Consider the following 26,167-nt stretch of genomic DNA (forward strand, 5'->3'; position numbering starts at 1 on the left):
GAATCTGTGAAAAGGGAACGAGCAGAAACTGACAGAGCAGCTGAACAAATCCCCAGTTACAATGGGGCACGGACACCGCTCTGTTTTATTGCAGATTGGGGGAGAGGCTGGGTATAGTGCATGTCAGTGAGATACCGGGAATTTTCAATTGAATAAAAATCATTTCAGTGTGAAACCTGCTCCCAGCGCCGGGAGAGGGACATTTGATTCGGGGATCAGCTCTTTCCTGAGAGACGTGGGCGGCTCTGAGAAGAGCCTTTGTGTTCAGAGGTTTACAATTTGCTCGGCTGGTTTCATTTCTTTCCTGGCGCTGCTTTCTTGGCCTTTGCTGCTTTCACTTTGGGCTTGGCCTTCGATTTATCCACTTTTTTTAAAGCCTTTCCGCCCGTCACCTTCTTGGCGGGAGATTTTTTCTTCAGCGCTGCTTTCTTCACCGCCTTTTTTGGAGTTGCCGCCTTCTTGCTGCTTGTTTTCTTGACTGTTGCTTTCTTCGCTGGGGATTTCTTGGCTGCTACTTTCCTGGCTGGAGATTTCTTAGCTGCTGGTTTCTTTGTTTTCACCTTCTTGGCCGCTGGTTTCTTGACTAAAGATTTCTTGGCTGTTGGTTTCTTCTCCTTCTTTCCCACTTTCCCCTGGGATTCCTTCTTAGGGATTTTGAAGGAGCCGGAGGCGCCCTGTCCCTTTACCTGCACCAGGGAGCCGCTCTCCACCTTCCTCCTGATACTGAGCCTGATCTGGGAGCCGAGCTTCCCCACATCGACACCGCTGCCAGACAAAGCTTTCTTTATCGCGGCCAGGGACATCCCCTTGCGATCACTGCAACCCGCCACAATCTGGAGGATCTGTTCGCCTAACTTGGGACCGGCTGCCTTCGATCGGGAAGCCGCCTTCTTCTTCTTGGGAGGTTTGACTTGAGCGGCAGCGGCTGGAGGAGCCGTTTCGGCGGCTGCAGTATCAGTCATATCCGAGACTGTGTGGAAAATCTCTCTGACAGTCAGAACTGGATCAGAAATGAAAGCAGTGGTGGCGGCTCAGAGCAACTTAAACACAGAGAGCGGACGGGGCAGAGACAACCTGCTGTCAGCTCCCGGCTCCTCCAGCCTCTCTGTGTTTCTCTCTCCTCATAAACTCCCCAATTCCACTTCAAATTGGACATTTCAGATTCCCACACTCGCTTCCTTCTGTTAACAAAATCCGAATCTTTGTTGTCGAGAAAGTTCCATCCGAATTAAAGGCAGCAATTTCGATTTAAACCCGTTTCTTTGCTGCTTTGATCGCGCCCTCTCAGCCGAGCGCTGACTTCTTCTCTGTGTTTCCACTGAAATCTTGAAATTAACGAAATATTTCCCTTAAATTCTCTCTTCAGGGCTGAGCAGGGGAGCATCGCGATCTTATGACAGGAAAATCTTGTGATTTTATACAAGAATGACTCGGAAACCTGGCGCTGAGGCCGGACACACAAACACAGTGACATTAGTCTAACCCGCCCGCCCCTTTAACACACTCTCGCTGATACAATGTTCACATCTACACATTGACAGGACAAACTGTGTCTCAGATTTACAGCTCCCAGGACAGGCTTTCCTCTCCACTCGGCCTGTGCTGTGGATTCTCGGGGATTAGTTGTAGTTTCCCAGCTCAGTAACTGTTAAACCCTCTGAGACCGGAGCTGCTCACAGTGTCTGTTCCCCAGATTCAGGGGACTGCAGCCAATCACAGGGTTAACCCGTAACTGGTTTAAATTATTATCTTGTTCACAAGCAGACTTATTTTTGATCATTTGAAGATACAGATTGTGTGCACTCAGCCACTAAACAACAGTGCCCCTCCTTTATATTGAATTCAATAGAGAGGGGCTGGAGGGATAGACAGAGACAGAGTGAGTGAGGGTGGTGAGACACAGACGACCAGACAATACATCCATCAGTTGCAGAAATCCCTGTAAATTATGTCTCCATCCATAAAATTTCCCCTGGAAAGGCAGAAGCTGCAGCCTCAGTTCTCACTGATACTGTAGCAGAGACACATTATTAATCCCACACTCAAGAACAGTGCTGTGGTTTGACAGAAGAGCTAGGGAGAGGAGGCATAAGCTTAATGGTCCAGTTCTAAAAAGTGTGCAGGGTCAGAGGGCCCGAAAATCTTTAGATCTTTGTAGGTGATAGGAGATTTTGAGAGAGTAGTTAGGAAAGCAGATGGTATCTTTGATTTCATCAACAGAGGTGCTGAGCATAAAAGCAGGAACGTTATGTTTAACCTTTACAAAGCTATGGTTATGTTGCAACTAGACTATTGTGTCCATTTCTGGTCACCACACTTTTGGAAGGATGTGAGGGTCTTTGAGATGGTGCAAAGGAGATTTACTAGAATAGTTACAGGCATGAGGGGTTATAGCTGCAAGGTTGGTTGGAGAATCTGAAGCCGCTCTACTTGAAGAAAATAAAATTGAAGGGAGGTCTGAGAGAGGTGTACAAGATTATAATAGGTTTAGATCAGGTAAACAAAGGAAAGCTGTTCCCATGAGCTGAGGGTAGAAGGATTAATGGACACGGATTTAAAATTTAAGACAAGATGTGCAGGGGGGATGTGTGCAAGAACTTTGTTACTCTCCGCGTAATGACCTGGATCTTGATCCCTATGGGCATTGTGGAAACGGAGATGGTCAAAGATTTCAAACGGAAATTGTGTGGGCGCCTATGGGAAATAAAGTTGCAGGGATAGATCAGGAGAATAGGACTGACTGGATTAATCTACAGTCAGTCAGTATGGACTGGATGGGCCGAATGACCTCCTTCTGAGCAGTAATGTCTCCATGACTCTGTGACTGTATAACTCGATGACAGTGTCAGTGAGTGAGAAACAATGGCCCATGTTTAACCCTCTCTTCCCTGTTGTACTCCCTGCAGCTCAGGGCCGTTGGATATTACTCCCAGCGAGTGTTTCACTTGGATCAGATGAATCTGGAGAGTTGCTGTCTGATATTAACTCATTCACGGTCCCAGCAAACACCCCGACTCCCGGGTTTCTCCAGTGATTCTGCAGGTTGCTTTGTGAAGACGGGCCCCTGAACACCAAACAGCCTGCAAAGAAAGATCCCAGAATGAGTTTCTTGTGGGGGCAAGTCCCAGTTCTCATCGTTTCCTCCTCATAAGCTCCAGGTCTTTTGCTGAATCTCGAATAAAAGTGACTTGGAGAACATTTCCAAACAAAATAGTTTCATGCAATGTTGTAGATTTCTGCGCTTGCGTCATTCCGACCCGCCACCAGAGCTGAACTGGGGTGGGGTGTGAGGACAGGGGGGAGGTGGGGATGCGGTGAGCAGAAGAGTGCATGTGCGCTGCTCTCCCCCTGTTCGACCTGGGACAGGAAGAGCCGCCATTGGAGAGACCACAGTTCCGGGGGGAGGGAACAAACAGCAGCCTCCTAGGAGGATGGAGACAGAATGGCAAGGAGTTCTTATTAGCGATTTTCCAGTCCTCTGGGAAACCTCCCTGACTCCAAAGATTCCTGAAAGATCACCACTAACGCCCTCACTATCTCTTCAGCTATCTCCTTCAGAACTCGGGGGTGGAATCCATCTGCTCCAGGTGATTTATCGACCTTCAGACCTTTCAGTTTTCCTAGCACCTTCTCCTTGATAATAGCCACCATACTCACCTCTGCCCCCCGACTCTCTTTAACTTTGGTGATGTTACTCGTGTGTTCCACCGTGAAGACTGACGCAAAGTACCTATTCAGTTCCTCTGCCATTTCTTTGTTCCCCACTACTATTTCTCCAGCGTCATTTTCCAGTGGCCCAATGTCCACTTTTGCCTCTCTCTTACCCTTTATATATCTAAAAAAACTCTTGCAATCTTCTTTTATATTACTGTCTAGTTTACCCTCATATTTAATCTTCTCCCTCCTTATTTCTTTTTTACTTGTCCTCTGTTGGTCTTTGTAGGCTTACCAAACCCCTGGCTTCCCACTGCTCTTCGCCGCATTGTATGCTTTCTCTTTAGCTTTTATGCTGTGCCTGACTTCCTTTGTCAGCCATGGTTGCATCGTCCTCCCTTTAGTATGCTTCTTCTTCCTAGGGATGAATTTTTGCTGTGTCTCCCAAATTATTCCCAGAAACTCCTGCCATTGCTGTTCCACTGTCTTTCCTGCTAGGCTCATCTGCCAGTCAATTCTGGCCAACTCCTCCCTCATGCCTCTGTAGTTGCCTTTATTCAACTGTAATACCGTTATATCTGATTCCAGCTTTTTCCTCTCAAATTGCAGGGTAAATTCTATCATATGATGGTCACTTCCTCCTAAGGGTTACTTCACCTTAAGCTCCCTTATCAAATCTGCCTCATACATCACTAAATCTAGAATTGCCTGTTCCCTAGTGGGCTCCACCAAAAGCTGCTCCAAAAAGCCGTCTCGTAGACATTCCACAAATTCCTTTCCTTGGGATCCACTACCAACCTGATTTTCGAGTCTACCTGCATATTGAAATCCCCCATGATCACTGTAACCTTGCCTTTCTTAGACGCCTTTTCTATCTCCGGGTGTATCTTGTGCCCCACATCCTGCCTACTGTTCGGAGGCCAGTACATAACTCCCATTTTTTTTAATCTTTGTGGTTCCTCCACTCTACACACACAGATTCTACATCATCTGACCCTATGTCGTTTCTTGCTGTAGATTTAATTTCATTTCTTACTAACAAAGCATCCCCACCCCGTCTGCCAGCCTGCCTATCTTTTTGATAAGATGTATACCCTTGGATATTTAGCTCCCAGTCCTGATCCCCTTGCAGCCACGTCTCCGTGATGCCCACCACATCATACCTGTCAATTTCAAACGGCGCCACAAGCTCATTTACCTTATTTTGTATACTGCGTGCATTCAGATACAGCACCTTCAGTCCTGTATTTCCCATCCCCCTTCTCATTGTCGTCCCTTTATCTGATGTGCTTGAAGTTAGATCCCTAACCCTTTCCAAACACTCTGCCCTATTTTGTGTTCTGGACACTTTAATAGCCTCTCCTGGGCTTTCCTTTCTTTTCAGTTTTTTCATAATTTTCCATGAAGTTGAATCCGCCCCCCACACGCTAACCTGCTGCTTTATTTCCAATTAGTCAGACTTCTTGGAGTTTTCCCCTTCCCTTCCACCCAATTTCTAGTATGTTGACCTCTCTATTTAACCTTTTCGCTAGAATATTATTCGCAGATCGGTTCAGGTGGAGAGCGTCCCAAAGGTACAGATCCCTCCTGTTCCAATACTGATGCCAGTGCCCCACGAAATGGAACCCCTCTTTCCCACACCACTCCTTTAGCCACGTGTTTACTTCCCTTATTCTCGCGCCCCTATGCCAATTTGCACGTGGCTTGGGTAGAAATCCGGAGATTATAACCCTTGAGAACCTGTTCTTTAATTTAGTTCCTAGTTCCTGATAATCTCCAAACAGGTCCTCCTTCCTAGTCTTACCTATGTTATTTGTCCCGACGTGGACCACAACAACTGGATCCTCCTCCTCCCTCTCCAATATCCTTTCAAGCCGGTCAGAGATGTCCCTCACCCTGGCACTGGGCAGGCAACATACCATGCGGGTCTCTCGATCCTGCATACAAAGGATGCTATCAATTCCCCTAATTATAGAATCCCCTACAACTACCACTTGTCTTTATGCTCCCCCCACTTGAATAGCCTCCTGTGCCACGGTTCCATGGTCAGATGGCTCATCCTCCCTACAGCCCTGTTCCTCATCCACACAGGGAGCAAGTATCTCGTACCTAATGGACAAGGTCAAGAGCTAAGGCTCCTCTGTTCCTGAAACAGGATCCCTCTACCTGCCTCACTTGCAGTCACACCCTGCTGACCATGACCACTGACCGAATTTGAGGTACTTAATCTAGCGGGTGTGATCGCCTCCTGAAACAAAGCGTCCAGGTAACTCTCCCCCTCCCATCTGGAGCTCGGACTCCAGCTCATCAATTCTGAGCCAGAGTTTCTCCAGCAACCAACACTTGCTGCAGATGTGGTCACTGCGGCTCGCAATGGGATCTGCCAGCTCCCACATGGTACAGCTACAGCACACCACCTTCCAGCAATCTCGAATTAGTTAATTAATTTACTAATTAGCTTTGCAGTTTTTTTTCAAATTTGGTGCAGATTTCCTACCAACCAATCAGGTCGCAACTTTCCTGTGACATCACTTTTTCAGTTTTGGCTTCAGTTACTCTGTGCCCCGAGGTCACCGCTCCGGTGCTCCTCACTCCGAGTCTGCTCCCTGGAGCAAGGGGCAGGGAGCACAGTTACATAACAGAAAGCACAGTTACTCAACAGAGAACACAGAAACATGACAGAGAACACAATTACACAACAGAGAGCACAGTTAAACAACAGGGGCCACAGTTACACAATAGGGGCGCAGTTACACAACAGAGAGCGCAATTACATAACAGAGGGCACAGTTACACAACAGAGAGCACAGTTACACAACAGAGAGCAGTTACACAACAGAGGGCATGGTTATACAACAGAGAGCATAGTTACATAACGAGGTGCATAGTTACACAACGGAAAGCACCGTTACACAACAGGAGTCATATTTACAAACACGGGACGTCTCTGAGCAGCAAGAAACAGCTTTACATAAGTGATCAGTCTCTCCATCTCAGTGTCTTGCTGATTTGCTCGGCATCTTTCTCTGTCACCTTGTGTACCCTGACAGTCTCTTGCTGCCTTTCTGTATGTGTTTCTCTGTCTGTTTCTGGCGTTACACAGTGGAAATATGGAGCTAAATTAATCCTCCCAATTCTATCCCAAAAAGCACGAAGCAAGTGATTACTTATTTCCCTAACACACAACACTGATATTCATCACCCAATAATTTTATGAAGCAGAGTGGCACAGCGGAAGCGTGCTGGGCCCATAACCCAGAGATCGATGGATTGAAACCATCCTCTGCTATTTATGGTCTAACTTAAAGAGACATTGGCTGCTACGACAAATTTCTCTTATTAATCTTTACGGTTTACAGCATTGGATTTCCGTTTCCCATAAACACAAATCTTCAACAAACCTCTCAAATTCCTTTTATTCACACTGGGACACTAGCGGCAAATGCTGCAAACACACAGCAGCAGAGACTTTCTGTCAGCCCATTTCTCGCGAAGAGCTGGCACTGCCTGAATGTTTTTCTCTCGTTCACTATCACTCCAAAGTTATCTGAATCGGAAATTCCTGAGATGGAAACAATATAGTGAAGTTTATATGTATTAGTACGTCTGATCTATATGATACCCTGCAGTAATTCATCATTCTAATTTGGACAACAGCTTCCTCACTGTGACATGTAGCATCGAAAAGAACAAAAGTGCCATCATGGTGAAGACAGCATCATGTCAAAGACAGTTAATCATTATTACGACAGATATCGACATTCCTCCTTAATTACAGGTTTTAAACGTGGAATTCAGTTCCATAATCACCATGAACAGAGAAAGTGAAGTTTCCTTCCTTCGGCCTTGCATCAGATACATATTGTACTAAAAACTCTTTTGAGTGTCTCTGATTGTTTCCTTTTGCCTGTTAGTAGCTGTTTGGAAGTTAATGCGTTCAGCTTCCTACTCATTCTGCCCTTATTTTCCTTAACTAAGGTGAAAGTTGTCACATTTCTGTGACATTTCTTTGCCTCTAACGTATTGTGGTCACTCATTGTTAGATGCTAATTTACTGTCAGAAGATTAATTAATTCTCTCTCGTTACTTATTATTGAATCTAGTATAACCCTTTCTCTTGTGATTTCCAAATCAGGGTGGAGGCAGAAGAGATTAAATGACAAAACAGTTGATGGTGCAAGGCTCAGATAAATGGACAAGTAACAAAACCAAAGATGTGTTTAAAAGAGGTGTGAATGATGATGAACAGCTGCCATGCAAAATCAAGAGAAAGATGTGAACTAAAGCAAAACATCCAATATAAATGATACACAATGGGGATTGAGATTACCCCCTCAAATTGCTATACTCAGTATTGAGGTTGGAAGGGTTTAAAGTGCTCAATTGAAAGGTAAGATACCGTTCCTAGAGCTTACATTGAGATTAATAAGAACACTGCAAGATGCCGAGGACAAGATGAAACTTAAAATGACAGCTGTTCGGAAGCTCGGTGTCATGCTTGCAGAGTGAACAGATCTTCCACAAAGCAATCACTCAATCTTTCCAATGTAGAGCAGATCACATTGTGAGCAGTGAATACGGGGTACTAAATTGAAGAAAGTGCACTTAAAACACTGTTTCACCTGGAATAATTGTTTTGGTGAGGAGAGCTAATATCCCATACCAACACTGCTAATTTACCTTCCTTTTTTCCTCAACTGATTTTCTCTCCTCTCTGCGATTGACAGGGCCCCCAACCAATTTTGTTCCTTATTGCGACCGCTCCTCCCACCAATTCCCTCTCTCCCAGGATTCCGATAGTCTTCCCCTTGTCTTCACCTTCCTCCCCACCACCCTCCACATTGAATGGATCATCCTTTGTCATTTATTTAGAAGGTAGCGAGTTGCTGTGACCTTGAATGCTCTGCCGCATAGGATGGTGGAAGCAGATTCAATATAAACTTTCAAAAGTGAAACGAACAACTACAGAAGGGAAAAAAATTAGGGCTATTCTAAAGGATAAGGGGAGTGGGGCTTATTTGTTACAAAAGAGTTTGCACAAAAAGGTTGAGCACAAATGCTTGCCACTGCGTTGAAGTTTATAGCGAAATGGCGGACATCGCTTCCCAGAATGCCCTGGGTTATATAAAATGGCCTATCTGTACCAGAGGGCACGCACTGCGCAGGCGCAGGAACAGGCACGTAAACAAACGGAAATCGATTCTGCGCCAAGCACGCGCGATACAGCAACAGGAAGCTGCTCGTGATCGAGCGCAGCCTCAGAAACACCGAGTTTCAGTGGCTTTCACAGCCTGAATCAGAGCCGCTCCATCCGGTGGACGTGCGGAGAGGGACCCGGGGGACGGCAACATGAAGCCGATGGTGCAGCGCCTCCCCCATCCCAGCCGCCGCTTCCCGGTTTTTTTTCCCGTTTGCACCGAGTCTTTGATGCGGTAACAGAGAGGGTTGGGGAGGGTGATGCTGTTCATGTGGTTTACATGGATTTCCAAAAGGCATTTGATAAAGCCTCACACAACAGATTTGTCAACAAAGTTACAGCTCATGGAATAAAAGGGACAGAGCAACATGGATATGGGATTGGCTGAGTGACAGGAAACAGAGGGTAGTGGTGAATGGTTGTTTTTCAGACTGGAGGAAAGTTTATAGTGGAGTTACCCAGGGGTCGGTGTTTGGACCCCTGCTCTTAAATGTTATATGTTAATGACCTAGACCTGGGTGTACGGGACACCGTTTCAAAATTTGTGGATGAAACTTCGAGGTATTGTGAACTATGAGGAGGATAGTGTTAAACTTCTAAAGGACAGAGGCAGGTTGGTGGAATAGGCAGGCAAGTAGCAGTGGTAAAAGTTCGACCTCAGAATGCCTGGGGAAGTCAGTGCATTTGATGGAGCGGTTTCTGGGATGCAGGGAATTGTGGGATCTGCAGCTTCCATGAGGAGATGTTAGTAAGTGTTTTATTGCAGGCTGAATGTCAGTGAACTGAAATGTAAACTCTTTTTCTTTCTCCACAGATGCTGCCTGATGTGCTGTGTATTTCCAGCATTTTCTCTCTTTATTTCAGATTTCCAGTATCCACATGATTTTGTCAGTGAATTATAGCAGGTGTCGCTCACAAAACCGAGGCCGGAAACACAAACTGAGAAATGAACAACCCTTGGAATCAGAATGGATGTTGGAGGTGGAAGTCGTTCCTCGCTTACTTTGAAGGTATGTTCCTGTTGGCTGACTTTGAACTGGAGAGTAGAGAGAGGAGAAGCTGATGCGTTTAACCACGAGCACTTTTAAGAAAAGTAGGGCCCAACCATTTCTGATCAAATGTTATTAACTGTTTCCTGTACAGTAACAGAGACTGACGGGGAGTAAATTTCACATTCATTTCCAATAGTAGAGAGTGACAGACAGAGTTAATTCCACCCACACACATATACTGTAAGAGAGATTGACAGAGAGTTAATTGATTGAATTATAGCATGATTACAGCACAGAAGGAGGCCTTTCTGCCCATTATGTCTATCCTGTCCTTCTGAAGGAGCAGTTCACCTCGTGCCACTTTACCACCTTTTCCACATAGCCCTGCACATTTTTCCTTTTTTGATAATAATCCAATTCCCTCTTCAATACTTAGATTGACCCTGCCTCCCCAAATTCCCAGGCACTTTTCCTAGCCACTCGCTGCATGAACAAGGTTTTTCCTCATGATGTCATTGGTTATTTTGCCAATTACCTTAAATCTGCGCCCTCTCTTTCTCCACCTTTCCACCAATGGGGAAAAAGTCTTCCTGTCTACCCTGTCCACACTCACAGCAACAGAGACTGACTGACAGAAATTTAATTCCACACACATGCACTAATTCAGATTGTTAGACTCTTTATTCACACTCGCATACAGAAACAGACATTGACAGGAAGATAATTCCACAATCTCACACAGCAACCAAAACTAATAGAAATTTAATTTCACACTCACTCACAGTCACTGATTCTGACAGAGTGAATACCACACTCAGCATAACTGAGACTGACAGGTACAGAATTAATTCCACATTCATGTACAGTAACAGAGGTTGACATGTAAGATGTGAATTCCACACCCACAGAAAGCACCAGAGACTAAACGATTGAGATTTAATTCCTCACTCCATAACTGAGACTGAGAGTTAATGTCGCATTCATATACAGTAACACAGATTGACAGATGGTGAGGGTGAAATTAACTTTCTTGAAGTAAGAGAGCCTGAAAGAGTTATTTCCATGTTCCGATACAGTAACTGTAACTGACATAGTTAATTCTATATTCACCTACAGTAACAGGTTATAATAGAGTTAATTTCACTCTCACCTACAGTAACTGTCACGATTGGATAGAAAGCTAAATCCGCACTTACACACATGACAGAGATTGATAGATTGAAAGTTAATTCACAGTCACAATAACAGACTGGCCAATGGAGGGTTAATTTCACACACTCAGAAACAGAGGCTGAGAATTTATTTGTTTATCCCTCACTCACATACAGTAACATAGACAGTCTAATATGAGGGTGTGGAACTAACACTCTTAGTTTCTGTCAGTCTCTGTTATTGTAGGTTAATTCCTCACTGAAACATTAATGACAATTGACAGGTCCTTAATTCCACTCACAGATGTCCTAACAAAGACTGGGAAAGAGAATTCCACACTCACAGTAACCGAGACTGACCAATAGAGAGCTAATTCCACACACTCGTACAGTAACAGAGACTGATGTAAGGAGTTAATTCCACACTCAGATACAGTAACTGAGACTGACCCATAGAGTTAATTCCACACTGACAGTAACAGAGTCTCACAAATTGTTTGTTTATTCCACACACATACATAACAGAGACTGACCGACAGAGAGTTAATTCCACACTCACATACAGTAACAGAAATTGATATAAGGAGTTAATTCCACATTCTCATACAACAAGAGGCTGACAGAGTGAATTCCACAATCATTTACAGTAAAGGTTGTCCGAAAGTTAGTCCCACTCTCATAACCGGAACAGAGACTGACAGAGATTTAAATTACACACTCACATATAATAACTGATGAATCAGTGCTCCTACATGTTGAACATCACTTGGAGGAAGGTCTGAGGGTGGCAAGGGTGCAGAATGTTCTCTGGGTTGGGTACTTCAATGTTCATCACCAAGAATGGCTCGGTAGCACCATTACTGACCGAGCTGGCCGAGTCCTAAATGACATAGCTGCTAGACTGGGTCTGTGGCAGGTGGTGAGGGAACCAAGAAGAGGGAAAAACATACTTGACCTCATCCTCACCAACCTGCCTGCTGCAGATGCATCTGTCCATGACAATATTGGTAGGAGTGACCACCGCACAGTCATTGTGGAGATGAAGTCCCGCCTTCACATTGAGGATACACTCCATCGTGTTGTGTGGCACTACCACTGTGCTAAACGGGATAGATTTCAAACAGATTTAGCAACTCAAGACTGAGCATCCATGAGGATGCTTCAGCAGCAGTAAAATTGTGCTCGAACACAATCTGTAACCTCATGGCCTGGCATATCCCCCACTCTACCATTACCATCAAGCCAGGGGATCAACCTTGGTTCAATGAAGAGTGCAGGAGGGCATGCGAGGAGCAGCACCAGACATACATAAAAATGAGGTGTCAACCTGTTGAAGCTATAAAACAGGACTACTTGGATGCCAAACAGCATAATCGGCAAGTGGTAGAGAGCGCTAAGCAATCCCACAACCAACGGATCAGTTTTAAGCTCTGCAGTCCTGCCACATCCAATCATGAATGATGGCGGACAATCAAACAACTCAGTGGAGGAGGTGGCTCCACAAATATCCCCATCCTCAATGATGGAGGAGTCCAGCACAGCAGTGCAAAACATAAGGCTGATGCATTCGCAACAATCTTCAGCCAGAAGTGTCAAGTGGATGATCTATCTGGGCCACCTCCACAGATGCCAGTCTTCAGCCAATTCGATTCATTCCATGTGATATCAAGAAACAGCTGAAGGCACTGGGTACTGCAGAGGCTATGGACTCTGACAACATTCCAGCAAGGGTACTGAAGACTTGTGCTCCAGAACTTGCCGCGCCCCTAGCCAAACTGTTCCAGTACAGCTTCAGCACTGGCACCTACCCAGGTATGTGGAAAATTGCCCAGGTATGTCCGGTACACAAAAAGCAGGACAAATCCAACCCAGCCAATTACCACCCCATCAGTCTACTCTCCATCATCAGTAAAGTAATGGAAGGGGTCATCAACAGTGCTATCAAGCGGCACTTGTTTAGCAATAACCTGCTCGCTGGTGCCCAGTTTGGGTTCCGCCAGGGCCACTCAGCTCTTGACCTCGTTACCGCCTTGGTTCAAACATGGACAAAAGAGCTGAACTCCCGAGGTGAGGTGAGAGTTACTGTCCTTGATATGAAGGCAGCATTTGACCGAGTGTGGCATCAAGGAGCCCGAGCAAATCTGGAGTCAGTGGGAATCGGGGGGGAAACTCTCCGCTGGCTGGAGTCATACCTAGCACAAAGGAAGATGGTTGTGGTTGTTGGAGGTCAGTCATCTCATCTCAGGAATATGACAGCAGGGGTTCCTCAGGGTAGTGTCCTAGGCCCAACCATCTTCAGCTACTTCATCAACGACCTTCCTTTCATCATAAGGTCAGAAGTGGGGATGTTCGCTGATAATTCCACAATGTTCAGCACCATTCGCGACTCCTCAGATACTGAGGCAGTCCATGTCCAAATGCAGCAAGACCTGGACAATACCCAGGCTTGGGCTGACATGTGGCAAGTAAAATTTGCGTCACACAAGTGTCAGGCAGTGACCATCTCCAACAAGAGAGAATCCAACCATTGCCCCTTGATTTTCAATGGCATTACCATCACTGAATCCCCCATCAACATCTTGGGAATTACCATTGACCAGAAACTGAACTGGACTGGCCATATAAATACTGTTGCTACATGAGCAGGTCAGAGGCTAGGAATCATAGAACCGTAGAAAAGTTACAGCACAGAAGGAGGCCATTCGGCCCATCTTGTCCATGCCAGCCCGAGGACACCCAGGTGCCCTTTCTAATCCCACCTTCCTGCACCCGGCCCATAGCCTTGCAGCTTACAGCACTTCAGGTGCAGATCCAGGTACTTTTTAAAAGAGTTTAGAGTTTCTGCCTCTACCACCAACTTGGGCAGTGAATTCCAGACACCCACTACCCTCTCCATAAAAAAGTTCTTCCTCATGTTCCCCCTACTCCTTCTGTCACTTATCTTGAATCTATGTCCCCTGGTTCTAGATTTCTCCACCAAGGGAAACAATTTTATCCTGTCCACTCTATCTATTCCCCTCATAATTTTATTTTCCTCAATCAAGTCACCTCTCAGTCTTCTTTGTTCTAAGGAAAAAACCCCACCCTATCCAATCTCTCCTCGTAGCTACACTTTTCTAACCCTGGCAACATTCTTGTAATCCTCCTCTGCACTCTCTCCAGAGCTATTACGTCCTTCTTGTAATGTGGTGACCAGAACTGCACACAATACTCCAGTTGTGGCCTCACCAGTGTTTAATACAATTCCAAAATTATATCCTTACTTTTATATTCTATACCTCTGCCAGTGAAGGAGAGCATTCCATATGCCTTCTTTATAACCTTGTCTACTTGAACTGCTGCCTTCAGGGACCTGTGTACTTGTACGCCAAGATTTCTCACTTCATCTACCCCTCTTAGTATATTCCCATTTATTGTGTAATCCCTGTAACTGTTTGACCTCCCTAAATGTATGACTTCACACTTCTCTATGTTAAAATCCATCTGCCACTTTACCACCCACTCCACCAACCCAACTATATCGTTTTGGAGATTATGACTATCCTCTACACTATCCACTACTCGGCCAATCTTTGTGTCATCTGCAAATTTCCCAATTGTGCCCCCCATGTTCACATCCATATCGTTAATATATAATACAAATAGCAAGGGTCCCAACACCGAGCCCTGTGGAACACCACTTGAGACCACTTTCTATTCGCAAGGGCATCCATCGACCATTACCCTTTGTTTCCTGTTACAAAGCCAACCTTTTACGCAGTTTGCCACATTACCCTGAATCCCATGGGCTTTTACTTTCCTGACCAATCTGCCATGTGGGACCTTGTCAAATGCCTTGCTAAAATCCATGTACACAACATCCACTGCACCACCTTCATCAACCCTTCTTGTCACTTCCTCAAAAAATTCAATCAAATTGGTGAGGCAATACCTTCCTTTAACAAATCCATGCTGACCATCCCTGACTAGTCCATGCCTTTCCACATGACAGTTAATCCTATATTTCAGGATTGAATCCTATCTCTCAGGATGCGACGAGTAACTCGCCTCCTGACTCCCCAAAGCCTGTCCACCACCTACAAGGTACAAGTCAGGAGTGTGATGGAATACTCCCAACTTGTCTGGATGAGTGCAGCTCCCACAACACTCAAGAAGCTGGACACCGTCCAGGACAAAGCAGTCCACTTGATTGGCACCACATCCACAAATATTCACTCCCTCCACCAATGACGCACAGTAGCAGTAGTGTGTACCATTTACAAGATGCACTGCAGGAATTCACCAAGGGTCCTTAGACGACACCTTCCAAACCAATGATCACTACCATCTAGAAGAACAAGGGCAGCAGATAGGTGGGAACACCACCACCTGGAAGTTCCCCTCCAAGTCACTCACCATACCGACTTGGAAATATATTGTCGTTCCTTCACTGTCGCTGGGTCAAAATCCTGAAACTCCCTTCCGAACAGCACTGTGGGCGTACTTACACCACATGGACTGCAGCATTTCAGGAAGGCAGCTCACCACCAACTTCTCAAGGGCAATTAGGGATGGGCAGTAAATGCTGGCCCAGCCAGCGAAGCCCACATCCTGTGAATGAATAAAAAAGAAACTGATGACCAGAGGATCAATTCCATACCCACATGCAGTATCAGACTGAGTTAATTCCTGAAATACAGCAACAGAGACTGACAGACAGAGGGTCAATCCCACACTGACAAATTAAAAATATAAGAAAGAGAAGCAGGAGGAGGCCATTCAGCCCATCGGGCCAGCTTTGCCATTCAATAAAACCATGGCTGATCTGATTGTGGCCTCAAACCCACTCTCCCACCTGCCCTATAACCCTTGACTCTCCTGTAGGTGAAAAATCTGTCGAACTCAGCATGAATATATGCAATGACTCAGCCTCCACTACTCTCTGAGGTGGAGAATTACAAAGATGAAGGACCCTCTGAGAGAAGAAATTCCTTCTCATCTCCATCATAATTGGGAGCTGTTTATTTTTAAACTGTGTCCACTTGTTGTAGTTTCCCCACAAATGGAAACATCCCTCTCAACATCTTCCCTGTCAAACCACCGTCAGAATCTTATATGTTTCAACAGGATCTCTCATTCTGTGAATCTCCAATGGGGATCGGGCTTTCCTGCTGAAAAATTCCCCATAAGACAGCTCCTTCATCCCAGGAATCAGTCTGGTCAAACTTCCCTGAACTATCCCCAATGCAATTATATCCCTCTTTAAATAAGGAGACTCTAACATAACACAGGACTCTCGGTGTAGTCTCACCAATGCTGTGTCGCTGTAGCAAGACTTTCCTACTTTTATACTCTCTTCGCACCCCCCCCCACCCCCGGAATAAAGGCCAACATTCCATTTCCCTTCCTAATTACTCGCTGCAGCTGCACATTAACTTCTTGTGATTCATGTACAAGGAGATCTTGATCCCTCTGTACTGCAACATTCTGCAGTCTCTCTCCACAGCATTGAAGGAGGCCATTCGGCCTATCGAGTCAGCACTGGCTCTCTGAAAGAACATTCTGCCTCGTCCCATTCTCCTCCCTTTTCCCCGTAACCTTCCACGTTCTTTTCTTTCAGGTAGCAAGTCAATTTCCTTTTGAATATCTCGAGCAAACCTGCCTCCACCACCCTTTCAGGAAGTTTGTTCCAGACTCCAACCACCCTCTGGGTGAAAAAACTTTTCCTCACATCACATCTACTCTTTTGGCCAATTATTTTGAATCTGTGCCCTCTAGTTCTTGATGTTCTCTTGAGTGGGAACAGGTTCTTATTTGTTACCCTCTCCTTACCCAGCAGGATCTTGAACACCTCTATCAAGTCTCCTCTCAGCCTCTTTTTTCCAGGGAAAAGATCCCAATCTCTCCAACCTGTCCTCATAGCTACAGTTTTTTATCCCTGGAATCATTGTTGTGAATCTCCGCTGTACTCTCTCCAATGCCTTCACATCCTTCATCAAGTGTGGCACCCAGAACTGGACACAGTACTCCAGATGAAGCCAAAAGAGTGTCTTATACAAGTTCAGCATGACCTCCTTACTCTTACACTCAGTGCCCCTATTAATAAAGCTTAAGATACTATATGCTTTATTACCTGCTCTCTCAACATGCCCCACCATCTTCAATGACCTATGTACATATACACTGAGATCCCTCCGTTCCTGGACCTCCTTTAGAGGCTGTCCCTTTATTTTGTACTGTCACACCATATATTTCCTGTCAAAATGAATCACCTCACACTTTTGTGCATTGAACTTCATCTGCCACTTGCCTGCCCAATCCGCCAACATGTCTATGTCCTTTTGAAGCTCATGACTATCCCGATCGCAATTGACACCATTTCCAATCTTTGTATCACCTGCAAATTTTGAGATCATACCCTGCACACCACAGTCTAGGTCATTCATATATATCATTTGAATAATGTTTTGTTTTTCTATTCTTCCCATCAAATTTTCCCACATTGTAATCCATCTGCCAAATGTTTGCCGACTGATTTAACCTTTCTATATCCTCTTGCAGACTCTTTGTGTCCTCCTCACAACCTGCTTTCCCACCTATCTATATATTGTCTGAAAATTCGGTGATGCTCCCTCCATTCATCTGAGTCATTAATATAGATTGTAAATAGCTGAGAACCCAGCACTGATCCCTGTGACTCTCTACTAGCTGCAGTTTGATCACTTGAAAGTGACCCACTTCCATAGAGTAACAGAGACTGACGGACGGAGAGTTAATTACATTCACCTTATTATAGATTGACAGAGAGTGAATTCCACACTCATACAGCAACAGATTTACAGTGTTAATGCCACACTAAAATACTAAAGCATAGAGAATGAATTCACTCTCAGACAAAGTAACAGAGATGGGCGTATATAGAGTTAATTCCACACTCTCGTCCAATAACAGTGACCTGGTTCACACTTGAAGAATTCATCTGACATGCATCATGCTTCATTGCTTCATTATATTTTCTATTTTCCTCATCATTCATGGAGCCCTTGCTTTGGTTCCCCTCCCTTTCTGTATTCTGTATTCCTTTTAGATTCCTTCTTCATCTACTCCTATCTTATATGGTCCTACGTTCTTCTCTAGCCGTTCCTCTTTTCCACTGACTGGTGCCCAGTCTCCTGCCAGTTTAGTTCAAACCCTCCCCAACCACATGAGAGACCCTCCCCATGAGGACATTGATCCCAGTCTTGTTAAGGTGCAATCTGTTCCATTTGAATAGGTGCCTTCTGTCCCAGAACCGGTCCCAATGTCCCAAGAATCTGAATCCTTCCCCCCTGCATTGGCCTCAAGCCACATTTGATGCTCCCTATCTTCACATTTTTGTTCTCACCAGCATGTGGCACTGGCAGTAATTCAGAGGTTACTCCCATCGAGGTCCCACTTTTTAACTACCTACCTCGCTGCTGCAATTCTGACTGAGGGACCTCAATACCTGTCCTCCCCGTGTCGCTAATACTGACGTGTACCACAACCTCTGGTTCACTCCCTTCCCCCTGCACAATATTCTGCCCCTTCTCTGTGATGTCCTTTACCGTGGCACCAAGGAGACAACACACCACGTGGGACTCACGGTGAAGGTTACAGAAATGCCTGTCTGTTCCCCTGACTATGAAATCTCCTCTAACATCTGCATTTCTACTCTTTGCTGTTCCTTCTGTGCCATTCCTTGCCCATTGATACCATGGTCTGGACTGCAGCCCTTCAGGGTGTCACCATTCCCAGCAGTCTCCAATGCTGAATACCGGTTTGACAGTGGCACACAACCCGAACACTCCTGCATTTCTTGCCTCTTCCTACTCTTCCAGATGGCCACTCATCTACCATCTTGAACTCTCTCTTTCCTTTTCGTGTGTTCCCTTCCTGTAACATGCGATCCAGGAAGCTGTCATCCTCCCTGATTCTCCACAGTGACTCCAGCTGCCCCTCAAGCTCGGAAATCCTGAGCTCGAGCTCAAGCAGCTGGAGACACATGAAGTGTCCTGAGGTTCCCACATGGGGCAGGAACTGCAAACAACAGGTCACAGCTGCCCATCCACGATCGAAAACAAACCTCTATTCCCTCTTTTAGAATCCAGTTTGTACCTTGTTTAAACTATTAATTTTATGTAATGCCTCTTGATCTGCTCTGCACTAATACTCTTATTGCACTTATACTTACTGTTGTACTTACCCTGATTGAAATGTTTAATTTTCCAACTCCTAGTTTAAATCAGTGGCCTAATTTAGAGAAATCTGCACAAACCGACCAGCTCCCTTCTTTCCCCTGATATCATGCTTTGACTATTTATTATAAACATGGCCGGTTTGCTCCAACCCCTCCCTCACAGCTCTTTATCCCCCCCGCACCGTCGTCGCTGTCACACTTCTCTTCTCTCCCTCTCTCTCTCACTGCTGTTCTGCCGCTGCTTTTTAACCATCGTCCAGTCTCACTCAGGCTCGTCCACAGTCCCAAGTTTCTGACTGTTTAGGAAATTCTCTGATCTTTCTTTGCTCCAAGATGGATGACCTCACACTTCCCCATGTTGACCACCTTCGGCCACAGTTTTGTTCACTCACTGAATCTATCAATGAGCCTTTGAAACTTGCTGTTCCCACCTACACTACTAACCATATCACCTAACATAGTGTCATCAGCAAACTTGGATATAGGCTGGAAGTTATTAAAATTTAAAATAAAACTTCAGGGAATGGGAACAGAACAGCCGGCTGACCTGACAGAGCATCAGATCTGTCTCAACCCCACTCTGAAAAACAACCGCTCGCCACCACTTTATCCTTTCTGTCCCTTATTCAATTTTGTATCCATGCTGCCACTGTCCTTTAATCCCATTTGCTTGGATTTTACTGACAAGTCTATTATGTGGGAGTTTTTCAAACGCCTTTGGAAAAGCGGAAACATATCATTAACCTTACTACCCTACTCTGAAACTTTGCCAAGAAATGTATTAAACACTTTTGGAGAAGATTTAAACTAGATTGGCAGGGGGATGGGAACCTGAGGGCGGATTCAGATCGGACAAATTCAGAGCAGGGAGCGGGAGACAGAAAATTAGCGGGTGACTCTGAAAGACAGAAGAAGCAAAGGTTAAAATGTTTAAACACAGGAATTTGGCAAAGTTAAAAGGTATTTATTTCAATGCAAGGAGTAAAGCAAAGAATGCCGATGAGCTGAGGGCACAGATGGACACGTGGTAGCATGATGATATTGCTATGACGGAAACTTGGGTTAAAGAGGTGCAAAAATGGCAGCTCAACATCCCTGGATAAAGGGTTTTCAGGCAGGATATAGAGGGGGCTGAAAAAGTGGGGGTGCAGCATTATTTGTCGAAGAATCAATTACAGCTGTGAGGAGGGATGATATATCAAATGGTTCATCAAATGCGGCGAGATAGTTTGAGCTCAGAAATAAAAAAGCAGCAGCCACACTACTCCGAGTGTACGAGAGAACCCCAAACAGTGAGAGGGAGATAGAAGAGTAAATGTGGATGCAAATTTCTGAGTACAGAAACATTGGGGGAAAAATAGTTTGTTACTTCAATTACCCAAATATCAACTGGGGTACAAACAGTGTAATAGGCACAGAATTCTTGAACTGCATTCAGGGGAACTTTTTTGGCCAGCACGTAAGCCCAATGAGAGGGAGTGAAATTCTAGATTTAGTCTCAGGAAATGAAGCTGGCCAAGTGGATGAAGGTGCAGTGGGTGATCATTTTGGATAGTGACCATAATACAGTTGGATTTAATATAATTATGGAAAGGATAATGATAGAACAGGAGTGAAAGTTCTAAATTGGGGAAGACAAATTTTATGAAGCTAAGAGTTGACCTGGCCAAAGTGGACTGGTTGCAGCTACTTGAAGGGAATCAATGTGACAGACCAGTGGGAGGCGTTCAAGAGCAGAATTCTACGGGAACAATGTATACATGTCCCCACAAAGAAAAAGGGCAGTACTGCCAAATCTAGAGCCCCCTGGTTATCTAGGAGTATACAAGGTCAGATAAAGCAGAAGACATACCCTTGTGTTTCAAAGCCAAGTACGACTAAGTCAGCCCCAGTGAACGTGTTTAAGAAATCGCCCAATCCACAGCTATATGACTGGGGCAATTATGAGGTCATCCCCTGGCATATCATGTGAGAGCTGGAGCTGCAGGGGAGACGGTGGCATAGTGGTATTGTCACTGGACTGGTAATCCAGAGACCCGGGGTAATGTTCTCGGGACTGGGGTTTGAATCCCACCATAGCAAATGGTAGAATTTAAATTCAATAAATATCTGGAATTAAAGCCATTGAACCAATGAAACTATTGCCGATTGTCATAAAAACGAATGTCCTTTAGGGAAGGAAATCTGCTGTCCTCACCTGGTCTGGCCTACATGTGATTTCAGACCCACAGAAATGTGGTTTACTCTTTTTAAAAAACAGTGCCCTCTGAACAAGGGGATGGGCAATAAATGCTGCCCAAGCCAGCGATGCCCACATTCCAGGAATGAATAAAAAAAACCCACAAGGCATCACTACCAGATTTGTGACTGGGTTCAAACCCCTACATCCTGTCACAATGACTTTTCAAGTAAAGCTGTTGGCTGCTTGAAAACACATCAGTTAAACTTTCTGCTTAACCACGAGGAGAACTCGGGAGACGTGTATTCAGAAAATAATTCAAAAACCTTGGAGATTGAAAGGTGAGGAAAAGTCAAGTTATTATTGAAAACTCCGCTCAGAGAGCTTCATTGGACAGCAGAGAAATCAGGTGAAGAATTCAGGTAAATCGACACCAGCGAACAAGTCAACATCTAAACTGGATCAACTCCTGTGAAGGTCAATGAGTAAAAGCTGAGAGCTCTGTGCATCATCAGTTCATCAAGTAGAGATACAGCATTCTGTTTGGAATGTATTGATTAGGATTTACTGAACTGAATGGAGTAGACCATCATTGCAGAACAAGAAATCATTTCTAGATTTGTTTTTTAAACTTCCAGTTGGTTCAGACATTGACATCAAATAAATTAAAATAACAGGGCAAATTAATTGTTATTTAAAAACAAACCTGAATTGTGAATAAAGAAATTGGAACAATTAAATTACAAACAAGAACTCGAGTGGCCTGCGAGCTCAAATAGAGAAAGTGAATTGCAGAGTGAAGAGTTTAAAATGTGGATTTGTTGAGTGTGGGGATTAGGTGCAGACGGGGAAGGAGCTACTGTATAATTTAAACTAAGTGACAACAGCAGAAGTACTAAAGGGAAGGAGTGGAACACTCTAAATGACGAGAAGTTTAGTTAAACAGACAACTCATTTCAGTGAAATGTTGGGACAGCTGAGAGCTGTTGCCTACATATCCTGTGCTCAGTGGGAACTGCAAATCAGGCTGATGATAAATGTCAGATCCATAATACATTGGAAAACCAAGCAGAATACAGAAAGTACAGAGGAGAGCTGGAAAAGGAAATTAGATCAGCAGAGGGAGTCTATGAGAAAAGATCAGCAGTTAACGCAAGCAAAAACACTCCAGACCTTTACCAACAAATGGAGAGTCACTGAAAGGGTGGCTGATTTGGAGATCCTGTGGAGGCAGAGGGCATAGCTGAGGTACTAAATGAGAACATTACATCTGCTATCACAAAACAAGCAAATGCTGCTAATGTCACAGTGATGGAGGAGCTGGTGGAGAATTTGGATAGGATGAAAACAGATAAACAGGAAGCAATTACAAGGTTGGAAACCCTTACAGTAGAAAATTCACCCAATTCAGATGGGTTCCATCCTGGATTACTGAGGGAAGGAAGGGTGGAAATATCAGGGACTTGATCCACAATCTTTCAATTCTCCTTGGACATGGGAGTGAAGCCAGTGAACTGCAGGTTGCTAATGTTACATCTGTGTTTATAATGTATAGGAATAAACCCAGTAATTATAGACCTGTTAATGTAATGGTCGTGGTGGGGAAATGTTGAGAGGCAATAGTCTGGGACAAGATTCATTGTCACTTGGTAGAACATGGGTTGATAAATTACAACCAGCACAGATTGGTTAACAGAATATCAGGACTGAAATAGAACCACAGGAAAGCAACAGCATAGAAAGAGGCCATTCAGCCCAATGTGTGTGTGCTGACCAAAAAATTTTAAAAAATTAAAAACCTGCTCATTAAAATCCCACCTTCCAGCACCTGGTCCATATCCTTGCAGGTTACAGTGCTTTAGGTGCAGATCCAGGTGCCTTTAAAATGAGTTGAGGGTTTCTGCCTCCACCACCAAACGAGGCATCGAATTCCAAACACCCACCACCCTGTAGGTGAAGATATTTTGCCTCATGTCCACTTCTACCAATCACCTTAAACCTGTGCCCTCTGGTAATTGACCACTGTGCTCAGGGAAAAAGGACATCCCTGCCTACTCTATCTCGGCCCCTCATAGTCTTGTACACTTCAATCAGGTCACCATCAGCCTCCTCAGTTCTAAGAAAAACAACCCCAGGCTATCCGATCTTACCCCATAGATGCAATTTTCAAGTCCTGGCAATATTCTTGTAAATCTCCTCTGTACTCTTCCCAGCGCAATAATGTGGTGATGAGACCTGTGTACAAAATTCCAGCTGTGGCTGAACCAGTGTTTTATACAGTTCCATCATGACGTCCCTGCTTTTGTGTTCTAAACCTTGTCCAATAAAGGAAAGCATTCCATATGCTTTCTTTACCACCTTATCCACCTGTCCTGCCACCTTCAGTGACCTGTGGATATCTAACAAGGTATCTAACTTCCTCTACCCCTCCCAATAACCTATTTATTGTGTAGTTCCCTAGCTTTGTTTGCCTTCCCCAAATGCATTACTTCACACTTCTCTGGATTGAATTCCATCTGCCTATTTTGCGTCCACTCAACCAAACCATTGATATAATTCTGGAGACAAAAGCTATCCTTTTCACTATCAACTACAGGGCCAATTTTTGTGTCAAACTCCGCAAAGCCATCTACAAGGCACAAGTCAGGAGTGTGAAGGAATATTCTGCACTTGCCTGGATGAGTGCAGCTCCAACAACTCTCAAGAAACTTGGCACCATCCAGTATAAAGCAGCCCGCTTGATTGGCACTCATTCCACAAACATTCATTCCCTCCACCACTGATGAACAGTGGCAGCAGTACGTACCATCTACAAGGTGCACTACAGAAATTCACCAAGGCTCCGTAGGCAGCACCTTTCAACCCACAACCACTAACACCTAGAAGGACAAGGGCAGTAGGTGCATGGGACGCCATCAACTGGAAGTTCCCCTCCAGGCCTCTCACCATCCTGACTTGGAAATATAACGCTGTTCCTTCAATGTCGCCAGGTCAAAATCCTGCAACTCACTCCCGAACAGCACTTTGGGTGTACCTATACCAGAGGGACTGCAGTGGTTCAAGAAGGCAGATCATCACCACCTTCTCAAGGGCAATTAAGGATAGACAATAAATGCTGGCTTAGCTAGCGACACCCACATCCCAAGAATGAATAAAGAAAGGATAATATTCTAAGGTTGCATATCGCCATTGTCACATTGCAACACCGCCTTGTGCTATTCCCCAAATGTTCTGGAATGGCAGCCCAAATCCCCAGACCATTATCCTCCCTTCAGCCAACATTCTGTCCCTTGATTAAGTCCATCCTGAGAAGAGGTACTCGGCATTCCGAGTTCCTCTGCAGACATCCGGTTGCTGCTCATGGACCAAAAGGCATAAAACCTGAAAGAAACCCTCTGGCACAGCCCTCTAGGCATATCTCCATTAGACCATGCAGACAGTACCTGCTTCATAGATAACAACGGCGGGAAGTATAAGCAATTTCAGTGTAGGCATTCTGTGGAAATAGAGGATTCAAGATAAAACAGAATTAAAAATACTGTACAGACCCTCAGGGAGCAGGACTCAAGTCAAAGTGGAAAAATCCCATGGATTTTTAGACGAAAGCTTTAACCACTGGACAATGGCAGCTGAAATCACCCCCCTTTTATACAGAGCAAAAATGTTCCTACACTGTTTCACTTTTGTTCAAGTTGTTTATAGTCAAATGAAGAAAATAAACTGTTGGAGGGAATTTCCTTCATTGATGGAAACACCAACAACCGCCAGTTGTCAATCACTCAGCCCCATCAGACCCACACACACTGACGGGAGCTTCCTGCATCCAGCACTGACCCTGTCGCACTCACCAGCTGCTCACCCAGACCCCACTCTCACAAACACTGAACATGGCGACCCAACCCAGACTCGTCCCCTCCACACTGACAGATACAACACGGTCACACTCTGCTTCAGTGAGATGAATGTCGCCAGCGGTTTCTTTTGAAGAAATTGTGGCTGATTGAGGCACTTTGAAATTCCTGATTATTTGTACTGAATCAGTCACAAACCCCTTGGGATTTTCGTGGAGTGATACCTAATATCCCTCTTTGTGAAAGGCTATTTAAGATAAATGATAATCTCTTTCGGTGAAGCAGGTTGTGAGGAGAATTCCTTGAAATGTTTACGTGCTGTCACGTTAACAACATGTAAACAATTGACACTTTTATTCACAAATAAAGTTAAACCAAATGTCCGCCCCGATGTTAGCCCAGAATATTCAGCATTTTAAACGGAGTGGGAAACAATTTAAACACACATCTTCAGTGAGTTCTCGGAAAACAGGATTTAGCAACTGATTGTTGCAGCGTTCATGCAGTCACCTGTTTTTATCTCTTCCTCTTATGAAGTTTCAATCCTCTCGCTGACCCAGTGATTTTTTTTCTTGTTCTGTTCTCTTGTTCTTCCAAAATCTCGATGTCAGTGTCCTGAGCCTCTACTATTAAATAGAAAAGCGCTCATCTCTTCCAATAGAAACGATCGAGGGAGTTTCTCAGTGTGAGTGGCCAATTTCCACAAATCTCTTCTTTAGTCAAAGAAACAAAACTCTCTTTGCATTGAAAGAGTAGAAGATAATCTATTGCACAAAGATGGACAATTTGAACCAGCAATTCGGAAGTCCTCACCCGAACCAAGCCATATTTTGCACAGGTCAGCTCAAAAGCTTGGGAATTAAATAAGGCTCCGCTGGGATTTGAACCCAGGATCTCCTGTTTACTAGACAGGCGCTTTAACCAACTAAGCCACAGAGCCAAGATT

The 26,167-nt window shown here is 44.7% G+C and overlaps 2 protein-coding genes and 1 non-coding gene across 3 annotated transcripts in view; all 3 read right to left on the bottom strand.

Annotated features, from left to right (window-relative positions):
* The window catches only part of LOC144670420 (histone H2B-like), a 528,756-nt gene that overhangs the window by 45,624 nt on the left and 456,965 nt on the right, over positions 1–26,167 (bottom strand). The window lies entirely within an intron of this gene.
* LOC144670487 (histone H1.5-like) lies at positions 294–962 on the bottom strand. The gene has a single exon (XM_078532978.1). It carries the CDS (start codon positions 960–962, stop codon positions 294–296), a length of 669 nt encoding a protein of 222 aa, XP_078389104.1.
* trnat-agu (transfer RNA threonine (anticodon AGU)) lies at positions 26,088–26,161 on the bottom strand. The gene has a single exon. It is a non-coding gene; the product is annotated as a tRNA-Thr (tRNA).

This window comes from Cetorhinus maximus, chromosome 31 (assembly GCF_964194155.1).
Source record: "Cetorhinus maximus chromosome 31, sCetMax3.hap1.1, whole genome shotgun sequence".
In the NCBI taxonomy this organism is placed as follows: domain Eukaryota; kingdom Metazoa; phylum Chordata; class Chondrichthyes; order Lamniformes; family Cetorhinidae; genus Cetorhinus; species Cetorhinus maximus.

Excerpts from the sequence above, each read along its gene's own strand:
- LOC144670487 (XM_078532978.1), bottom strand. The coding sequence starts at position 962 with ATGACTGATACTGCAGCCGCCGAAACGGCTCCTCCAGCCGCTGCCGCT.